This window comes from Hordeum vulgare, chromosome 2H (assembly GCF_904849725.1).
Source record: "Hordeum vulgare subsp. vulgare chromosome 2H, MorexV3_pseudomolecules_assembly, whole genome shotgun sequence".
NCBI classification, from domain to species: domain Eukaryota; kingdom Viridiplantae; phylum Streptophyta; class Magnoliopsida; order Poales; family Poaceae; genus Hordeum; species Hordeum vulgare.
In genome coordinates, this window is record NC_058519.1 from 234,734,639 (window position 1) to 234,754,686 (window position 20,048).

Below are 20,048 nucleotides of genomic sequence, written 5' to 3' on the forward strand. Positions count from 1 at the left end.
TTTCCTCAAGTTGGCGAATGTTTCCACCAAGTCAGACAGCAGGTCAAAACCTTTGCAAGACTTGACTATAATATCATCCATATAAACCTCGACATTCCGACGGATTTGGTCGAGCAGGCATTTCTGAATCATACACATGAAAGTAGCGCCAACATTTTTCAGACCAAAAGGCATGGTCATATAACAGAAACACCCGAAAGGGGTGATGAAGGCGGTCTTTATTGCATCTCGACCAAACAGACGGATCTGATGGTAACCAGAGTATGCATCGAGAAAAGATAAACGCTCGCATCCCGCAGTTGAGTCGACAATCTGATCGATGCGGGGAGCGGAAAATGATCTTTCGGGCAGGCCCGATTGATATGTTTAAAGTCAATACACATGCGGAGCGACTTGTCTTTCTTGGGGACCATGACGACGTTCGCAAGCCACTCGGAGTGGTAAACCTCGCGTATGAACTTACCCTCCAAGAGTCGAGCCACCTCCTCGCCGATTGCTTTCCGTTTCTCTGCCGCCGACCGACGCAAATGCGCTTTGACGGGCTTGGCCTTCGGGTCGACTCTCAGTCGGTGCTCAGCCAGTTCCCTAGGTACACCCGGCATGTCAGAAGACTTCCATGCAAAGATGTCCCAGTCCTCACGAAAGAACTGTGGCTTCCTATTTGTTGTAGTGTCGTCGGGATGTTAGTCGGGGCAGCGTTGGGATCTGTTGGGTGAATGTTCACTTTCTTCACGTCACCCGCCGACTGAAAAGCAGACTCAGAAGCGGGCTTCTTGGAACGCAGTAGATCAGTGGGATCAGTATTCTTCTTGTATTCTTCCAACTCGACCATAGCCATTTGATGGTCGGCAATCTTGGAGCCTTGCTGAAGGCACTCCTCAGCCCTTTGTCGATTCCCTGTGACTGTGATCACACCCTTGGGCCCGGGCATCTTCAGCTTGAGGTACGCGTAACATGGAGGGGCCATGAAACGGACATAAGCCGGTCGACCAAGGATGGCATGATACGTGCTCTGGAAGTCTACAACTTCAAACGTCAACTTCTCTTTGCGAAAATTCTTGTCGGTGCCGAACACCACATCCAACGCGATTTGACAGAGTGATCTGGCCTTCTTCCCAGGGATGACTCCATGGAATTGCATGTTGCCCTCACTAAGTCGGGACATCGGAATGCCCATCCCCTTAAGGGTATTTGCGTACAAGATGTTCAATCCACTCCCTCCGTCCATGAGAACTTTGCGGAGACGAATGCCTCCCACAACAGGATCTACCACAAGGGCTTGCCGACCGGGGGTAGCGACATGAGCAGGGTGATCCGACTGGTCAAAGGTTATCGGGGTCTGTGACCACTTGAGGTACGTCGGGGTGGCAGGAACAGCCATGTTGGCTTCTCTGTTTATAACTTTCAGTCGACTTTTGCTTTCTATATCGGCAAAAATCATCAGTGTGGCATTGACCTCAGGAAAATCCTCCTTATCCTCATCATCCTCCTTTTCAAAAGTTCTCACTCGACTGCTTTTCCTTGAACTGCTGGATCAACAATCTGCATTGTCGAGTGGTGTGCTTGGGCAATATCAAATTGCCTTCATCATCTTTCTTCGTGTCCATTGCACACGGCATATCTAGAACGTCTGTTCCTGACTGATTCTTTAATTTCTTTGGGGTAAATTGTCCTTTGGATTTCCCCTTATTCTTCCCTTGTGCTGCCAGAGAAGCTGCTTCTGCCTGAGCAGAACCATCAGTTTTGCGCTTTTGTTTCTGATTGGAATTGCCGCCGCCAGCATCATTGTCGACTGCTTTTCCCTTGCCGCTGCGGAGGCGGTCCTCCTCTTCGCCATTGGCGTATCAGGTGGCAATCTCCATCATCTTGCTCAAGGACATATCTCGTGTCCGACCAAACTTCAGGTAAAGCTCTCTGTACCTAACACCAGCCTTGAAGACGCAGACGGCTTGGTGCTCGGAAACATTTTTCACCGTGTGATGGAGGGTGGTCCAATGCTGAATGTAATCTCTCAAAGTTTCATTTTGTTTCTGCACACAGTGTTGCAGCTCAGATAAACCAGCAGGACGTTTGCACGTGCCCTCGAAAGTTCTGATGAACAACCGGGCAAGATCCTCCCGACAATAGATGCTAGAAGGAGCCAATTGATTAAGCCATGCTCGGGCTAAACCGTCCAGCATCAAAGACAAATGCTTCATGGCTACATTGTCATTGCCTCCACCGATCTGCACCGCCACTCGGCAATCGTCTAACCATGTTTCTGGCTTTGACTCACTAGTGAACTTGCTTATTCCAGCCGCCAACCTGAAGTTGGGGGGAATCTCAGCGGATTGAATAGCTCTGCTGAAACATTCAGGGTCGGGAACAACGGCACCACTTCCATTCTGATGATCTCTATCATAGCCATCTCTGTGAGCCTTGCCTCTGTCAATCCGCCTCTGTGCGAGTACATTCCTCGCATCGAACCCAGGATTCCGCTCATCGCCGAACGGGCGCCTATCGTCATAGTGCCGGGGCACATATGTACAACTGCGCGAAGGAGTGGCGGTCGTCGCAGTGATAACGAGGAGCAAACTGATCTTGCCCCTGATCTCTACACTGATCTTCGCAGTAACCTCCGCCTCTGCGACGCAAAGGTGACCCCGGGTTGTGAGCCGACTGAACTGTGTCTGCCCTGGGTGAATCAATGTGTAATCTGTTGTGCGACTGAGAAACAGCTGAATTCTGATGTTGTGCTGCCTGAAGCAATGCTCGGATCTGCTCCAAACCTTTGCCAGCCTCTGAACCTGACGGTTGAATAGAATCTGCAATCCTAGAAGCGGCCGCAACATTCAGAACTGGAGTACGGACTACCTGGCCGTTGTTCTGAGATCCACTCAGAAATAATTGTCGTTGATGTCGACTGGAAACTGGTAGACGCTGGCGGGTACGCTCGTTGAGAATATCCTCATCTCGGCGCTGCTGCGCGTTCGATGGTTCTCCAGCCTCGCGCCCGCCGCAGCCGAAACCAGGCGGGCTTTGATGTGAACCCGCCATGAAAACTTCAGCTGCAGTATCGCAGCTCTCGCACTCGAAAGGAACAGCAAACTGATCTGACGCCGAGTCGAATGCGTCGTGAAGTGATTCGGCAGGCTCGATAGCTGCAACCTGCGGAGATGACGCTTGGCAAGCCGCCGCATGACTCACCCAATGCTGGAGCCGCGAGCGACCTGATCGCTTGCGGTGACGAACAGCGGGGAGAGCAAACGACACCGAAGTCGTCGACTGCCGAAGAAGAACGCCGCAGGAGCTTGCACGGAAGTGTGGCGCCCCGCGGATCGGGAGCGCCTCAACGTCAAGAGGCGCTTCTTGAAGCCATGCCGAGTCATCGGCGACGAAGGTGAGCGCACCGAAACGGATCTCGTGGCGCAGGAACAAACCACCGCCGAAAGACACGACGAAGGAGAAAATTGCAAACTCGCCGGAAGTCGCTTAGACGCCTGCCCCACGGTGGGCGCCAACTGTCGTGGGAACAATTCCAACGGTAGAAATTAGGGGTACGTAAGGAAAGGGCGGAGTCCTAGCTACGGCGAGATTGTACACACGAATGTATGAGTTCAGGCCCCTCACGTGGAGGCAACAGCCCTACGTCTCAGTGCTCAGGAGCTTTTGTCGTGTGGAATGTGTAGGTTACAAGGGGTGCAAACCCTTGTGCCAGAGGGGAGGGGTGGCTTATATAGAGTGCGTTGTCCCTCATCAATCCCCGACAACCAAGGGTTCGATCATGGTAATAAAGATAAACGTTACTGGTAACGTACGTAATAAATGCTACTTATGGCGATCAGTCGAATGTCTGCCCATTGGCCTCCTTGGAGTGGCTTCTGATCTTCTGCCGTAGACTGGCTTCTGGTTCTTCCGAGTGAAAGGCAACTGTCGAATGGAGAGAGAAACCTCCGAGTGGATGTAGTGTCGAGTGACACATGCGCCATGGTGATTCCAATCTGAGTCTTCCTTGTGGTCTTTAAGTCCTCCAATGTAGTGTCCTTAGGTAGGATATGTAGGCCAGGCCTATGACCCTACCCTAGGTACATATCCCCGTCAGGAGGCACTTCCACAGAGGGTGTCATTAATATATGATTCAGTATAGTTGTAGCCCACACATCATTCCCCTTCTCCCACTTACATAGTTGTTCGGCTGATATTTCTTTGAGTTGTTCTTGTTAAACAATGTGTTTGGGGAACTGCTCGACACCCTAAACGTGGGTGCGGCTATCTCATTATATAGAGGTACCAAGAGGTATAGTACAAGTCATATACAGTTATATACAGACACGCTACGTATATACAGTCTAACACCCTCCCTCAATCTTAACTGTGGCCTGAAGTACAAAGCAAGTTAAGATTGTGCCTACATCCTACAAACTGAGGCTGTGGAAGAGGCTTCGTGAAGATGTCAGCAAGTTGATCCTTGGAAGAGATGAACTTGATACGAAGTAGCTTTTGTGCAACACGTTCCCTGACAAAGTGATAGTCAACTTCAATGTGTTTCGTTCGGGCATGGAAGACCGGATTCGATGAGAGGTATGTAGCACCGATGTTGTCACACCAAAGTATCGGAGGCTGATCTTGAGAGACTCTCAACTCTCTCAACAAAGACTGTACCCATATGAGCTCAGCTGTGGCATTAGCAACCGCCTTGTATTCAGCTTCAGTACTACTGCGAGATACTGTAGCTTGCTTGCGAGCATTCCAGGCGATCAAATTAGGACCAAAGAATACTGCATAGCCCCCCGTGGATCGCCTGTCATCAGGACAACCAGCCCAATCTGCATCTGAGAAGGCCGAAAGCTCACAAGATGTAGGCAGGCTGAAGGAGCAAGCCATACGAGGCGGTCAGACAGACATAGCGCAGAATCCGCTTCACAGCTGACCAATGAGACGTCCTAGGTGCATGAAGATACTGACATACACGGTTGACTGCATAAGAGACATCCGGTCTGGTGATAGTGAGGTATTGCAAACCACCAACTAGGTTGCGGTACTCAGTAGCATCATCAGGTGAAAGAGGGTCTCCATCAAGCGCAGACAACCGATCAGTGGCAGACATAGGAGTGGTAGTATGCTTGCACTTCAACATACCAGCACGGCGCAGCAAGTCGAGAGAGTACTTATGCTGAGTGAGAGTCAACCCAGCAGAAGACCGTGAGACCTCCAGACCAAGGAAATAGTGCAGAGCACCCAAATCCTTGACAGCAAAAGCTCCACTCAGCGAAGAAACAAGACGCTCGGCAGCAGCATCAGACGAGCTAATGAGGATGATATCATCCACATAGACCAGCATATACATCGTCACCTCAGGACGCTGCAGAAGGAACAGTGATGTATCAGCCGTGGAGGAAACAAAACCATGAGCTCGAAGAACCGAGCCAAGGCGTGCATGCCATGTACGAGGAGCCTGCTTCAGTCCATAGAGAGCCTTCACCAGGCGACAGAGATGCTGAGGACGTGCAGGATCAACAAAACCAGGTGGCTGACGCATATAAACCTCCTCCTCTAGAACTCCATGCAGAAAGGCGTTCTGCACATCAAGCTGACGGAGAGACCATCCGCGAGTAACAGCCAAAGAGAGCAGCAAACGAATGGTAGTAGGCTTGATGACTGGACTGAACGTGTCTTCATAATCAAGACCATACCTCTGTTTGAAGCCCTTGGCAACTAACCGTGCCTTGTAGCGTTCAATGGAACCATCAGCATGCTTCTTGACCTTGAAGACCCACTTGGAATCAATAATATTGACCCCAGAAACAGGAGGAACGAGTCGCCAAGTATCATTCTTCAGGACAGCTTGATATTCCTCCTCCATAGCAGCGCGCCAGTGTGGAATACCGAGAGCAGCCTGAAAGTGTCGAGGCTCAGCAGTGGGATCAGCAACGGCATGGGCAACACAAGCAGCAATCCATGCAACAGTCCCATCAGTGCGCTCCTTTGGACGAAAAACGCCAGCCTGACTGCGTGTACGAGGGCGAAGAGCCACAGCAGGAGGTGGCGCTGGCGGCGACGAGGCTGGTGACGACGTCGGGCCAGACGCAGGCGAGGCGGTGTTTGGCGATGCTGGGCCAGCGTCCGTCACTGGCGAGGCCGGTGATGATGGGCCGGGCGAGGCCGGCCCGCTCGGAGCCGGGGCAGAGCTGGCCACGGGGCCAGGCGACGAGGAGGTGGCCGAGGAGGCTGGGCCAGGCAAGCCCAGTTCGGGCGAAGCTGGGCCGAGAGAAGTTGGCGCGGGGGAGGCCGGCACGGGCGAGGCCGGCACGGGCGTGACCGCCACGGGCGGTACGGCAGCGGGCTGGCGGGCGCGACCCGGCGTGCATGCGCCATGCACGGGATCGACGACGCCAGCGTGATCGACTTCGGTCGCCTGATCATCCAGAAGCTCAAGGCGAGCACCACGTCCAATACCTGCAGCATGGTTAGGGAGCAACCTAGGAGCATATGCAACATCTACAAATTGATCAAGCGAAGGTAAAGCGGAGTGCACAGGTGGTGTAGGAGTAGTAGAGTTGTTCGGAAGTGCAGCAAAAGGGAACACGCTCTCATCAAACACGACATCACGAGATATGTAAACGCGATTGGTGGGAATGTGAAGGCACTTGTACCCTTTATGAAGGGAACTGTACCCAAGAAAAACACACTTTTTAGACCGAAACTCTAGCTTATGTTTATTGTACGGATGAAGGTGAGGCCAACATGCACATCCAAAAACCTTCAGAAAAGTGTAGTTTGGGAGTTCATTGAGCAAGAGTTCAAGAGGAGTTTTCATTTGCACGAGTCGTGAAGGAAGCCTATTTATTAAAAAACAGGCTGTGGAGAAAGCATCACTCCAAAACCGAAACGGAACGGAGGCATGAGCTAGTAAAGTAAGGCCAGTTTCTACAAGATGACGATGCTTACGTTCAGCAGCGCCATTCTGCTGATGTGTATGAGGACAAGACACACGGTGCGAGATCCCAAGCTTGTTAAAGAACGAATTGAGATGATGATATTCACCCCCCCCCCCAATCCGACTGAACATGAAGAATCTTATGCTTAAGGAGACGCTCAACATGTGCTTGAAACTGAATGAAAACATCGAACACATCAGATTTACGCTTGATAAGATAAAGCCACGTAAACCGACTGTAAGCATCAATAAAACTGACATAATAATTATGGCCACTGACAGACGTTTGGGCATGACCCCATACATCAGAAAACACTAGCTCAAGAGGCTGTTGAACTACACGACTAGACTCAGAAAACGGAAGCTGATGACTCTTGCCTTGCTGACAGGCATCACAGACAGTTTCAGCAATTTTATTGGACACAACTGGAAGTTCATGACGATGCAGAACATGACGAACTATGGGAGCAGCAGGATGACCAAGGCGCGCATGCCAGTGTGAAGACGACACGCGAACACCAGTGAACACCTGGGGGGCATGCGGCGCAGGAGGTGCAGGTGGCGCATCAAGCGCATAAAGGCCATGGCGGAGACGACCTCTAAGCAGAACGGCTCTCGTGTACCGATCCTTAATAAAAAAGAAGAAACGGTGAAATTCAGCGAAGACAGGATTATCACGAGTAAGCTGAGGAACAGATAACAGACTGCGTGTAGCAGAAGGAACACGAAGAACATTACGAAGGTGCAGTTTTCTAGAATTGTGTGTAAGAAGAGCGGCCTGACCAAGATGTGAGATGCGCATACCTGCTCCGTTGGCGGTGTGGACCTGATCATGACCGCGGTATGGCTCCTGGGTGGAGAGTTTGCCCATCTCACTCGTCAGGTGATTGGTAGCTCCTGTGTCCATGTACCATGCCGAATCAATGGAGTAGGACGGAGTGTGCCCGTGCTCGGTGCCCGCCACAGCAGCAGCCGCCTGCTTGTCATTGCCTTTGCCATTGTTTCCAATGCCGAGGAAGTCCTTCTTGAAGCGTCGATGACAGCGTGAGGCGATGTGACCCTCAAGACCGCACAGTTGGCAAGCTTGCTGAGCGCCGCAACAGTTGCAGCAGGCGCGCGGGCGACCCCTGCCAGTGACGGAAGGCGCAGCGGCGCGGGGCTGCTGCTGAGGGGCGGTCGCCGGCTTGCCGCCAGCTGGCGGCTTCTGAGGTTTGCCGCGGGTTGCGGCGTTGGCGGCGGAGAAGCTCGGGGAGGCGTGGCGCGCTTTGATACGCTGTTCGTGGCCGAGGAGGCGTGAGTAGAGCTCACGAGGCTGAAGGGGAACGTCGCGACCATTGATGTTCTCGATGAGATTACCATAGTCGTCGTCGAGGCCGTTCAGGACGTAGGTGATGAAGTCCTCGGGGCGAAGCGGCTGGCCAATGGAGGCCAGCGTATCAGAGAGGCCAGTCAGCTTGTTGAAGTAGTCTGTGATGCTGCTGTCACGGAGCTTCGTCTCGCCCAGCTCAGTGCGGATAGCATGAGCATGAGCACGAGCATGAGACTGAGAGGCGAAGCTGGTGTGGAGCGCCGTCCATGCATCCCGCGACGTAGAGGCGAAGAGGACCAGCGACGAGACGCTCGGGGTGAGCGACGACTGGATGACAGAGAGGATGGCCTGATCCTGGGCCACCCACGTATGGTACGCTGGATGATACACCGGCGGGCACGGAAGGGTGCCGTCGACGTAACCCTCCACGTAGCGGCTCCGAAGGAGCGGCAGCACCTGTGCACGCCAAGCCAAGTAATTGTCGGGCGTGAGCTTCACCGAGATGTGGTGCGAGAAGTAGAAGGGCGACGGCGTCGCAGCATGATCAGCGTGAGCCGATGGCGAAGACGCGTAGTGATCCATTGGTGGCGCCATCTCCAGGGACGGTGCAGGAGCAGCAGGCGCCACACCATCATACGCTGACGACGGGTAGGCGCCGTAGGTCGGCGCAGGTAGGGCCCCATAGGGCGACGCAGGTGGGGCCCCGTAGTGCGGCACCGTAGGCGCGGCGTAGGGCTGCATAGGCGGCGCACCGTAGGGAGGCGCCAACCAGGAGGACGGCGGCGTCGATGGGGCCCCATAGGCAGGGGGGCCGTAGTGCGACGCGGGCGGGGCGCCGTAGGCCGACGCGTGAGGCGCGCCGTAGGTCGGCGCGGGCGGGGCTCCGTAGGTCGGCGTCGAGTGGGCGCCCGAGGGGACGGGCGCGGAGCCACGAGGGGGTGGCGGCGCGGCCACGTTAGTCAAGGCAGACGGGCCACAGGAGGAGGCCGGTGGCAGCGGATCGCCCCCCGCACCAGGCCCGACGGCAGGCGGCGGCTGAACCGATCCCAGCGAGGGCTGAACCGGGGATCGAGGCTGCCACCACGCGAGGGGAGTGGAGGCGAGGAAGGGCGAGGCAGAGGCGGAGGCCGTCGCGGCGGGAGGAGCGGCAGCAGCGGCTAGGGCCGGCGCTGCGGATGAGCCAGCGGCAGCGGGTAGGGCAGCGGAAGACGACATCGTAACCTAATCTGATACCATGTTAAACAATGTGTTTGGGGAACTGCTCGACACCCTAAACGTGGGTGCGGCTATCTCATTATATAGAGGTACCAAGAGGTACAGTACAAGTCATATACAGTTATATACAGACACGCTACGTATATACAGTCTAACAGTTCTTGTTGAACTGGTATCACTCCTTGCAGTCTTATTTCTTGGCCCTCATGCTGAAACCGTATCCATCTCTCTGCCTAGTGACATTTCATCATTTTCCCATTGTCCCAACCAGTCCATGCCCAAGATAATGTCATGCCCACCCAAAGGAAACACTTGCATGGAATCACTGATACTATGTCCTTGTATCCACCAGGTCAATTGAGGCACAATGTCACTACATGACACTAACTCTCCATTGGCCACCCTAACCTGCAGTGGCATTGACAACTTTTCTATTTTTACTGCTATCATGTTTAACAAGGCCTAGTCTACAAAAGTATAACACGAGCTTCCACAGGCAATGCACATATCGTCGGCAGAAAAACAGAGTGTATAGCCTGCTTGTTGATGGGCAGATGCTCAGCGAGCACGACGAGATGGCCCAGGCGGCCTTTGCTCACTTCGACGGGCTGCTTGGCACAGCGGCCGACCGCGCCCACACGCTGGACTTCGAGCACCTCATCCAGCCAGCTGACCTGATGGCCCTAGAGGTGCCGTTCAGCCCTGAGGAGATTTGGGAGGCTGTGCGGCGCATGCCGGCGCACAAGGCACCAGGGCCGGACGGCTTCACCGCAGAGTTCCTGCGCGCGTGCTGGAGCACCATTAAGCAGGACGTGCTTGAGGGCTTTGAGCAGCTCTATGCGCTGAGGGGGCGTGGATTCCACAAGCTCAACCAAGCACTGCTCACCTTGCTGCCAAAGCGCGCCGATGCTCACAAGCTTGGCGACTACTGGCCGATCTGCCTGATACACATTGTGGCTAAGCTCTTCGCGAAGGTCCTCTCCTTGCGCTTGGCTCCGATGCTCGACGGCCTAGTGAGCCGCTATCAAAATGCTTTCATCGCCGGACGTACCCTCCACGACAACTTCATCCTAGTCTGGCAATCCCTCAAGCTCCTGCACCAACTGGGCGCGCCGAGGATCATGCTCAAGCTCGATCTCACCCGGGCCTTCGACTCCATATCATGGCCCTTCCTCTTCGAGACCTTGCGCCAATATGGCTTCGGAGCGAGGTTCCGAGAGTGGCTGGCCATCCTCCTCTCCTCGGCCAGCACCCACGTCTTGCTCAATGGAGTGCCGGGACCCCCGATCTGGCACCGTCGCGGGTTGAGACAGGGTGACTCGACATCCCCGCAACTCTTCGTCCTGGCCGTCGACACGCTCAGCCGCCTCATGCAACGGGCGCTCCAGGCCGACATTCTCCGGAGCCTCCACCCCCGACGCAACATCCCGGCTATCTCGCTTTACGCCAATGATGTGATGCTGTTCTGTCACACCTCGACCGACGAGGTCCTCGCTATGAAGGGCATCTTAGGGGTCTTTGGCTCCGCCTCCGGCCTGCACGTGAACTACGGCAAGAGCTCTGCCACAGCACTTCATGGAGATGAGTCGACCGCCGAATCGCTTGCGATTCTTGGCTGCCAGACGGCGGCTCTGCCCATCACGTATCTGGGTATCCCCCACTCCACGCGCGGCCCCTCCACGGCTCAGATGCAACCTCTAGTTGACAAGGTGGCCGGCCGCCTACCATCGTGGAAGGCATGGCTCATGAACAAGGTCGGGCAGCTGGCGCTCATCAAGTCTGTGCTTAGTGCCATCCCCATTCACCAAATGCTCGCCCTAGCACCTCCGAAGAAAACCCTGAAGCAGCTCGAGAAGATTCAGCGTGGGTTCCTCTGGGCCAGACGTGATGCTGCTCACGGTGGGCACTGCCACGTGAACTGGCACCGGGTATGCCGACCGCTTGAGTACGGCGGCCTGGGTGTCCACGACCTAGAGCGCACGGGGCTTGCCCTTAGGCTCCGATGGCTATGGCTCTCGCGGACGGACATTAGTCGCGCATGGCATGGCCTGGACCTGCAGTTCACCCCCGAGGAGTACGGCCTCTTCTATGCCTCCACCACCATGCAGATTGGAGACGGATCGACAGCACTTTTCTGGGAGGACCGATGGCTCCTCGGCCTCTCCATCCGCGAGCACGCGCCCTCGTTGTACTTGTGCATCCCCAAACATCGCAGAAAATCCCGGACGGTGGCGGAGGGCATTGCCGGCAATGCTTGGGCGAGGGATATTCACGGCACTCTTGGCCTTCAAGAGATTGGGCAGTATCTCCAGATTTGGCTGCTGGTGTCCCGCATCACCCTCTCCTTAGAGCCGGACACGCTTTCCTGGAAGTGGACAGCCAGCGGCAGCTACTCAGCCAGGTCCTGCTATCTAGCCACCTTCCACGGATCTATCACTTGCCGGTCCTGGAAGTTGATCTGGAAGGGTTGGGCCCCTTCGAAGGTCAAGATCTTCCACTGGCTCGCTAATCAGGACCGCTGCTGGACTGCTAAGCGCCTTGCTCGCCATGGCCTAACACATCACCCTCGGTGCCTCCTTTGCGACCAAGAACCGGAGACGATACAACACCTGCTGCTCTCTTGCCCATTCGCGAAGCAGACTTGGCATGGGATTATGTCTTGGCTGCGACTCCCGGCACCGGTGCCCGACCAGGACGCCACGCTTCAGGACTGGTGGTTGCGCGCTCGCGATGCCACGCCACCCCCGCTCCGCAAAGCGCTGGCCTCGATTGCGCTTCTCGTGCCTTGGATGATCTGGAAGCATAGGAACGCGTGTGTTTTTGACCATGTAACCCCATCGCTAGTTGAGCTCGCCGATGCGATCAAGGATGAGTCCAGGAGTTGGGCCAAGGCAGGGGCCAAAGGGCTTAGGGTCACCCTGCCACCCTCCTGGGACGTGCATTGATCCGTTTGTAACACCGTTGTACTAGCCTCTTAGGAGGTTGTCCCTCCCTCTTTTCAATACAATGATACGCAAAGTCTTTTGCGTTTTCTCGAAAAAAAAGTCTACAAAAGTATGTGTGCTACCAGAGTCAATCGGTATGAAAACCACTTGATTTCCCACCAATGCTCTCAATTGGATTGTTTTAGGATGAGATGCACCTGATAATGCAGTAGCTGATTTAGTTGCACATTCTTCAGAGTTGTCTGTGACTAGAGCATCCAACACTGCATCAGAAATTATCTCATGAGGATCTACCAGTTCAGCTGCCTTCAGTACAGTGGTTTGATTACAATTGTGACCTGGTATGAACTTTTCCCCACACTTGTAGCACAAACCATTTGCACGTCTATACTCGTTCAACTGTTTAGCTTTCCAGTTCCCCTGTGGCCATTTGATTTTTGTTCTCAAATCTGCCAAATGTAGTTTTACCAGAATATGTTTTTTGGTGTCTATGTTGCATCAGCAAACCTTCCTGCACAAAGGCATACATTGCTGCAAGTTGTACTGTTGTAGGCATTTGAAGTTCCATCACATTCCTCAGCTCCTCTTTTAGTCCCATGATAAACCTTGTGACCAGAAATGTATCACTGAGAGCTGGCTCATACAATCTCACAGTATACACCAACTGCAGAAACTGCTGCTTGTATAGCTCCACACTATCCACCTGTTTTAGTGACAGTAATTCTTCATTTTCTGTCTGTACACATTCACATCAAATTCCTGTATAATAGCTGCACAGAACTTTTCCCAGGATTGAAATTCACCAGACTGTTTAACTGTTTGGTACCAGTGAGCAGCATGGTCAGACAAATACAAGGATGCAGAAGTAACCTTGAAACAATCAGGGATGCTATATAACTGAAAAAATGCTTTCCACTTATCCAACCAAATTCTGACATCAGAACCATCAAATTGTGGGAAATCCATTTCGGACATCCAGCCGCGCCGTGCTCCTTGTTCCTCAACTGCTGGCTGCATCTGTTGGTCGGGGTTCGACACACGCACCCGAACTTGTGGATATCGTGGCGGTGGTGGTCGCTGCGTCATCAACACTGGCGCCGCACCCAGTATTCCGCCCGACACCTCTCATGCGGTTGGGGACGAGCTCTCCCCGCTGCCCTGAACCTGTGGTAGCTTCCCGCACTACACGGTGAACAACTGCTCCTGCTGCCTCCAGCTGAGCGGTTTAACCTTCATTTGTACCTGATCCAGACGAGCGGTTTGCTCGGACAACTTGGCGTCGAGTGCCTCCAGCTGAGCACAGATCCCGTCGACCATGTCCAATTTGCCCTGTGCAGCGCGTATGTCGGCGAATTCCTGCAGCATCCGCTCCTGGAAGGCCTCCATCTGCTTAGCGATGAAGCGCGTCTGCAGATTTGGCTTGAATGTCGTCGTCTCGCGTGATTTTCCCCCAAATCAACCCACCTCAGGTCTGGAATTACGCGGATCGAACCCTAGGGTGATCCGCAACCTTCACGTTGGATTTGCTGGGTATGATTCGGGAAAAAAAATGTGGCGCGACGGATCGGTGGCGCTGATACCAGATTGTCACGACTAGGGGTCAGCCTAGCCTACCAGCGGCGAGCTTGAGTTAGAGATCGGAGCTGGGGCGAGATTTGAACCAGAGAAGGGAGAGATGAGCTCAGGATAAGAGAGGGGAAAACAGAGCAGAGAGGCGAGGATGAGCATATTTCATTTCTTTCGATGCCTCTGTCCTCAGCACGGCTCGCTTATATACCGAGTCGATGTACACACTTACAAGGCCCATGACCCAATCGACATTACCTGGCGCGACGGCCCACCAGACTGTTTGAATTCAATTACTCCCTCCATGCCTTACCACTTCCTGTCGCACACATTACGCCCCCCAACCCCCAACGCAGCCCCTAACCAAGCAAGAAAATTCTACCTCATGCCACTTTCTGGTGTAGCGTTTAGTTACATCATGTACTCCATCTTTTGAGATACCAATTGCATAATCTAATTTCTTGTTCCACCTAGAAAATCGATGCAACACAACATCAATATGAAGTGAAAATTAGACAAACTATTAGATAAATTTCATGTCAAAATAATATGCAGAAATCAGTTGGGTAGAATTGTATTTTACCCTTTCTCATACAGCAAGGGATTATCATAGACTCCTTCGCATGGATCGAAGTGAATCCATCTAAACATTCCAGAACTGTGGCATTAATAAAAATGGTAATAGAATACCGCATTTGAAGCAGTGGACTGGTTATACTAACCTCCCATAGAGGTTTGAAAAACATTCTGTCCAAACATGATCAGTGAAATCCAGAATCTGTAAAGTAAAGAATAGGCATGTTCAGTTGTTGACCACAGTAGAAATAAACATTTAGGGATTCATTTGCTCTACACAGAACTATAGCAGAACTTAAATTGTCTTTGTAAAGAAGCATATTTATTTAACTACACAAGAGTAAAGACCAGTCAACGATGGGCGATGTAATTTTGGGACCACCCAGGACAAAAGAGTGGCAGCAATATGGTGATTGGACGAGCACTCCAATAAGTGGTTTTTGGAGGAAACAAAGCAACTGAATGATGAAAAAGAATACTCACAAGAAGCAGAGACTGAAACCTTTTCCAGGAGATATAAATCAGTTACGAATCTAGTCTAGCGTTCTGTACTTTTTTTACCAGGTAGTGTTCAGCTCTGAAGCACCGATACGGCTAAAGTTGCCGTGCCCGGGTACCGCACGGCGCCAATGCGGCGATACGCACGATATGGCTGGGATACTCATATCCCAGGCGTATCATGATTAACGATTTCTTTTAAAGGGAAAAAAGGCCTATACACAGGGGACACGCTCGGGACACGGCGATGCAGCCTTGAGCCCAATAGAAGCCCATGTATATGCATATGCATAACCCTTCTCTGTTCGACCTCGTGATTGGACCGAGGGCGACCCCAGGAGCGCGCCACCGCTCCTGGATTGGCTCGCCACTGCCGCCTGGAATGTCTCGTCGCCGCGGCAGACCCCAGTTCATGTCGGGGTCAAGCAGTTGGCGTCAGGCGTGTCATGGTCTAGTGGTGGTGGCTATCGCCGCTGCTCCTATCCGTCCCGGCGCAACTGCCAGTTGTATAACCCTGTTCCTGCTCCAATCATGCAGACGACCAGGCAGGCAGTGCCGGCGACAGTCATCGTCGTTGTGGAGGTGATGCCAGCAAGGGATGGTGCAGCCAAGAAGCTGAACCATGCCCAGGTCAATGAGCTCACCCTCAAGCACGTGTTCTTTCATCGGCATCCTTGATTCAGCTAAACAGGAAATATTCCAGTAGGCATGAGTATAATACTAGTTTATTGCTTGAGTACGGCAGTGTGCAGGAGCGGCTGGTGGAGGAAGCTTGTAGACTCCAATACTCCATGGCCGAGGACAGGACATAGAGCATGGACCTCATCAGTTTCAGTAAAATTCAGTAGGGAGTACGTTCTTATTTTGCGTACACCCTAAGGAGTTGAGAACCTTGATGATCATTGAGGACTTGAAAAGAGGCATGGAGGAATGGGACAGTATTTTGATCTCATCTCACACATTCTATTATGTTTTGTCTTTATTAAATGTCATTTTATTAATTCTTTATATATAATGTTTTGTCCCTATTAAATGTCATTTTATTAATTATTTATATATACTGCTGTATCGATATATTGCTGTTTCTAAAAGTTGCCGTGTCCCATGTCGCCGTACACGTATCGCCGTATTGGTGCTTCATAGGTGTTCAGAACTTCAGTGTCTCATATAATTGTAATATTAGCACATGTTATTCAATGATTATTTGAGGGAAATTCAAATGTTGTTTCAATAATTATTTGAGTGGGAAATCAAAACCAATTGTTTCATACTAACAAATTCGGTAACTGAATAATGTGGACATTTGACAATTCTGCATTCAACTGAACCACCGAATATGATATGGACCGCCGATAAACCACTTGAAAAATATGGAATCACTTACAGTGAAGGAAACCATAATCGTTACTGCAGCTACTACGAATTATGAGCATTATGAAACTAACCAAAGGGCGGTAGCCTTTTTCCCCCTCCCGGGTCGCACGCGTGTGCGGCTCCGGAGGCCCCCGAGGCCCTAGTAAAGGAGGCAGCCTGATCTCCTCCCCCAGGCCGCTGCCGCCGCCGGCGGTGGCGGCCGCGCCCGGCTGTCGAAGGCAGCGGGTGCTGGCGGCGCCCCTGACGGACCCCTTCGCGCGGAGCGGGTCGTCTTCGAGTCTGCCTTGGAGGTGGGGTGGCTGGCGGCACGATTCTCGATGGGGGTCGCCGGCGCATGGCGGGGAGCGCGGTGGAGCCAGTCGAGGCAGGCTGCAGAGAGGCGATGAAGGGCGGGGCGTTGGCGCTGGTGGGTGGCGGTAGCGCAAGCCCTCTGCCATGGAGGCGACGGCACCATGGAGGCCTTGCAAGGTAGGGTTCTTAGCAGGCAACGGCCCGCGGGCGGCCGGCCATCTTCGCGTGGTGGGCGGGCGGTGATGCCCCCGGAGGCGTTGGCGCCGAAGCGGTCGGTGGAGGTGCGGTGTGGGTCAGATCCAGATCCGATCTCGGTTTCGGTTTGGGCCTGTGTGTTGGTTCCTCCGCATGGCAGTCCCATGGTGCAGGCAAAGGCCGTCGTGGTGGTCCTGGCCCTCGCACGGCGCGGTAGGTGACTGCGGTTCCTCGTGTGTGGATGGACCTTGGCTGTGCGGCTTCAATGGCAAGTTGCAACGGTGACGGTGGTGCAAGGTTTCATGGGCAGGGCTGCCTTACCTGGAGGTGTGGAGATACGCAACATTACGGATGAAAATCCTGTCCGGTCTTGATCGGGCCGGGACGATGACGCCCGTGGGTGTCATTTCCTCCTTGGAAGCGTCGTCGAGTGTGTCGCCATGTCCCTCACTCTCTTGGTGTTGGCAGTTGTCTCTGGGCAAAAGCCTTGAGTCGGTGCAGGATTGGCACGATGGCGGCGTCGACGGCAGCGGCCCTCTATTGGGAGCATCATGTCGGGAGACATGGCGTGGAGTCATGTGTTGCACTTCTCCGGTGCTCGCTGTTGCCCACGATTGTTCTTCTTCGGCGCAATGTACGGTCGTCGCTGGTGAATCCAAGACGATGCCTTCTTCAAGTCGGATCGAGTCCTGCCATCCTCTTGCCACCTCCTTTTAGGCATTAAGGGGGGATGGTGCATCGACAAGGGAAGCTTGGCGAGAGCTACTGTTCTTTGGAGGTGACCGATGCTGGTCGAGACGCGGCGGGGTATTTCGTTTTTGGGCAAGCTCTTTGCTTTGTAGTTGTGTGGTTGTTGGTGGCTGTCTTTGGACTAGCCAGATGTGGAGTTGGTGCTACCCTTACTGTTCCCTTATGCTCATCACTATAGCCTAAGAAGACATACTCAACAGACTGAGCGGTCAGTTTGGTGCGTTCGTGGGGGGGGGGGCAAGAAGAACATAGCAAACACAACCAAACAAGCGAAGCATCGAATAATCGGGAGAACGATCAATAGGTGGAGGTGGAGACGGCCTCAGCCCAAAAATGAGGCTGGAGAGAGGCAGCAATCATCAATGCACGAGCCGTCTCAAGAAGATGACGATGCTTGCGCTCAGCCACGCCATTCTGAGCGTGAGCACCAGGACAAGAGAATTGAGAGAGTCCCTTGTTCAGCAAGAACACCACGCAACATCTTAGATATATACTCGCCAGCGGAGTCAGCACGGAACACACGAATGGGAGAAGAGAACTGAGTATTAACCATGGCAGCAAAACGCTTATAAACGGACAACACCTCACTACGAGAAGTCATGAAATAAAGCCATGTGTAACGAGAGAAGTCATCTATGAAAATAATATAGTATTTATGACCCCCTTTCGAAGCGAAGGGAGCCGGACCCCATACATCGGAATGAACTAAATCAAAAGGACGCTTAGACACCGACTCACTATGTGGATATGGTAACTGAATCTGCTTGCCAAGACGACAACCCTGACACTCTAAAGAGGCATCTCCTGAGACAGACCCCAGAAGACCTCGACAAACTAACGACGACAAACGAGAACCACACAGATGACCAAGTCGATGATGCCACTTCTGGAAGGAACCAGTAGCTGAGGCGACCAAAGCGGAAGAACTGGCGATAGAGTGGGCAGCGGAAGGAACATGAAGCCAGTCCAACTCCCAAAGACCCTCAGAATCACGGCAGCGAGGACCAGCCCCAACCAGAGTGTGCGTGCGACGGTCCTGGACAGAACAAGAGTCAAGGTCAAGGATGACACGACAACCAGAATCAGCAAGTTGACCAGCGGAAAACAGATTCATGGTAAGTCGAGGAACATGAGCAACAGAATAAGGTGTTAAGAGTGCCTCGACTAACGGCAGGAAGGGGAGTACCATCAGCGGTGAGGACATGAACAGGAGAATCAAGTGATCGAAGAGAGGACAGAGTGGAAGAATTAGAAGTCATATGAAAGGAAGCTCCAGAGTCCAGAACCCATGGGGATGTACCTGACTGTGTAGAAGGTGGTTGCTCAGTGCGGGAAGCCTCAGTCACAGAACCAGCAGTACCCGTCGAGGAAGAACCTCGAACAACGAGCAGACGCTTAAGTCTCAGAATATCCTGCCCAGTCAAAGCGATGGCTGAAGCTGTCGAGGTAGATGACGAAGTCGCTGTAGATGATGATCGCGCCTTGCGCAAGTGTTTCTTCTTCGTGTAGCAGTTGGACTCAATATGACCATCATTGTTGCAGTAGCCACAATGTGGACGGGGGCGACCTGAGCCTCCAGAAGGAGTGGGCAAGAGCGACGGAGCACTCGAGCGAGAAGGGGTCGGTGCAGCAGGTGGCGTAGAAAGAGCCCGAGCAGCGAGCACTGAGGGAACCTTCCCGCAAACCAGCACCACGTAAGCGAGTCTCCTCAGCACGAATCTCAGAAAGCGCCTCCATGAGAGAAATACGGCCACGAGCAAACAACTGAGCACGACGAGGCTCAAACTCCTTACGAAGCCTAGACAGGAACTCGTAGACGCGATGAAACTCCAAGTTGGCCTGGACAGCCTGGCAACAGGGGCAAGTACGACAACCAGCACTGCGGAGAGAATCGAGCTGGCGCCAGATAGCAGAACACTGTGCATAGAAGTCATCAACAGTAGAGTCACCCTGCTGAAGAGCATGCTCCTGACGAATCACAGAGAGGTATAAGGCATCACCAGAGGGCTGATAGCGCTGACGAAGGCGGGTCCACATCTCAGATACAGCAGGAGCCCAGAAACTCCGAAGCAAACTGAGGCAGAACACTAGCAGTGAGAACAGCTGTAGCACGAGCATCATCATGCCACTGGGTGTAAACGGTCAAAGCACCATGATACGCCTGAAGAGCCTCCTCATAAGCCAAGACCTTCTCATCATAAGCACTCACAGCGGCCTCATCAGCAAGCTTGGCCGCGTCCTTTGCGGTCTAAGAAGCATCCGCAGGAAGAGCCGGTGGGGTCGGGGAGTGGGAGCCATGGGAGGAACCGGACATGACGGAGAGCAGACCTCGCCAGAAAGAAAACCCCAGAGGCGGATGCCACGCGCATGAAGCCAATAAACTTGGTGTAGTTAGTGCCATCAAAGATCACCG

At 53.2% G+C, this 20,048-nt stretch overlaps 1 protein-coding gene across 3 annotated transcripts in view; it reads right to left on the minus strand.

Moving 5' to 3' along the window:
- Positions 1 to 20,048, minus strand: part of LOC123425958 (peptide-N(4)-(N-acetyl-beta-glucosaminyl)asparagine amidase) — a 57,974-nt gene that overhangs the window by 26,983 nt on the left and 10,943 nt on the right. For all 3 annotated transcript variants that reach the window (XM_045109736.1, XM_045109735.1, XM_045109737.1), the window contains exons 10-12: positions 14,674 to 14,729; positions 14,535 to 14,594; positions 14,334 to 14,421 (exon numbers count right to left, since the gene is read on the minus strand). In XM_045109736.1, coding sequence (XP_044965671.1) covers positions 14,334 to 14,421; positions 14,535 to 14,594; positions 14,674 to 14,729 — 204 coding nt within the window. The remainder of the gene's footprint in view (positions 1 to 14,333; positions 14,422 to 14,534; positions 14,595 to 14,673; positions 14,730 to 20,048) is intronic.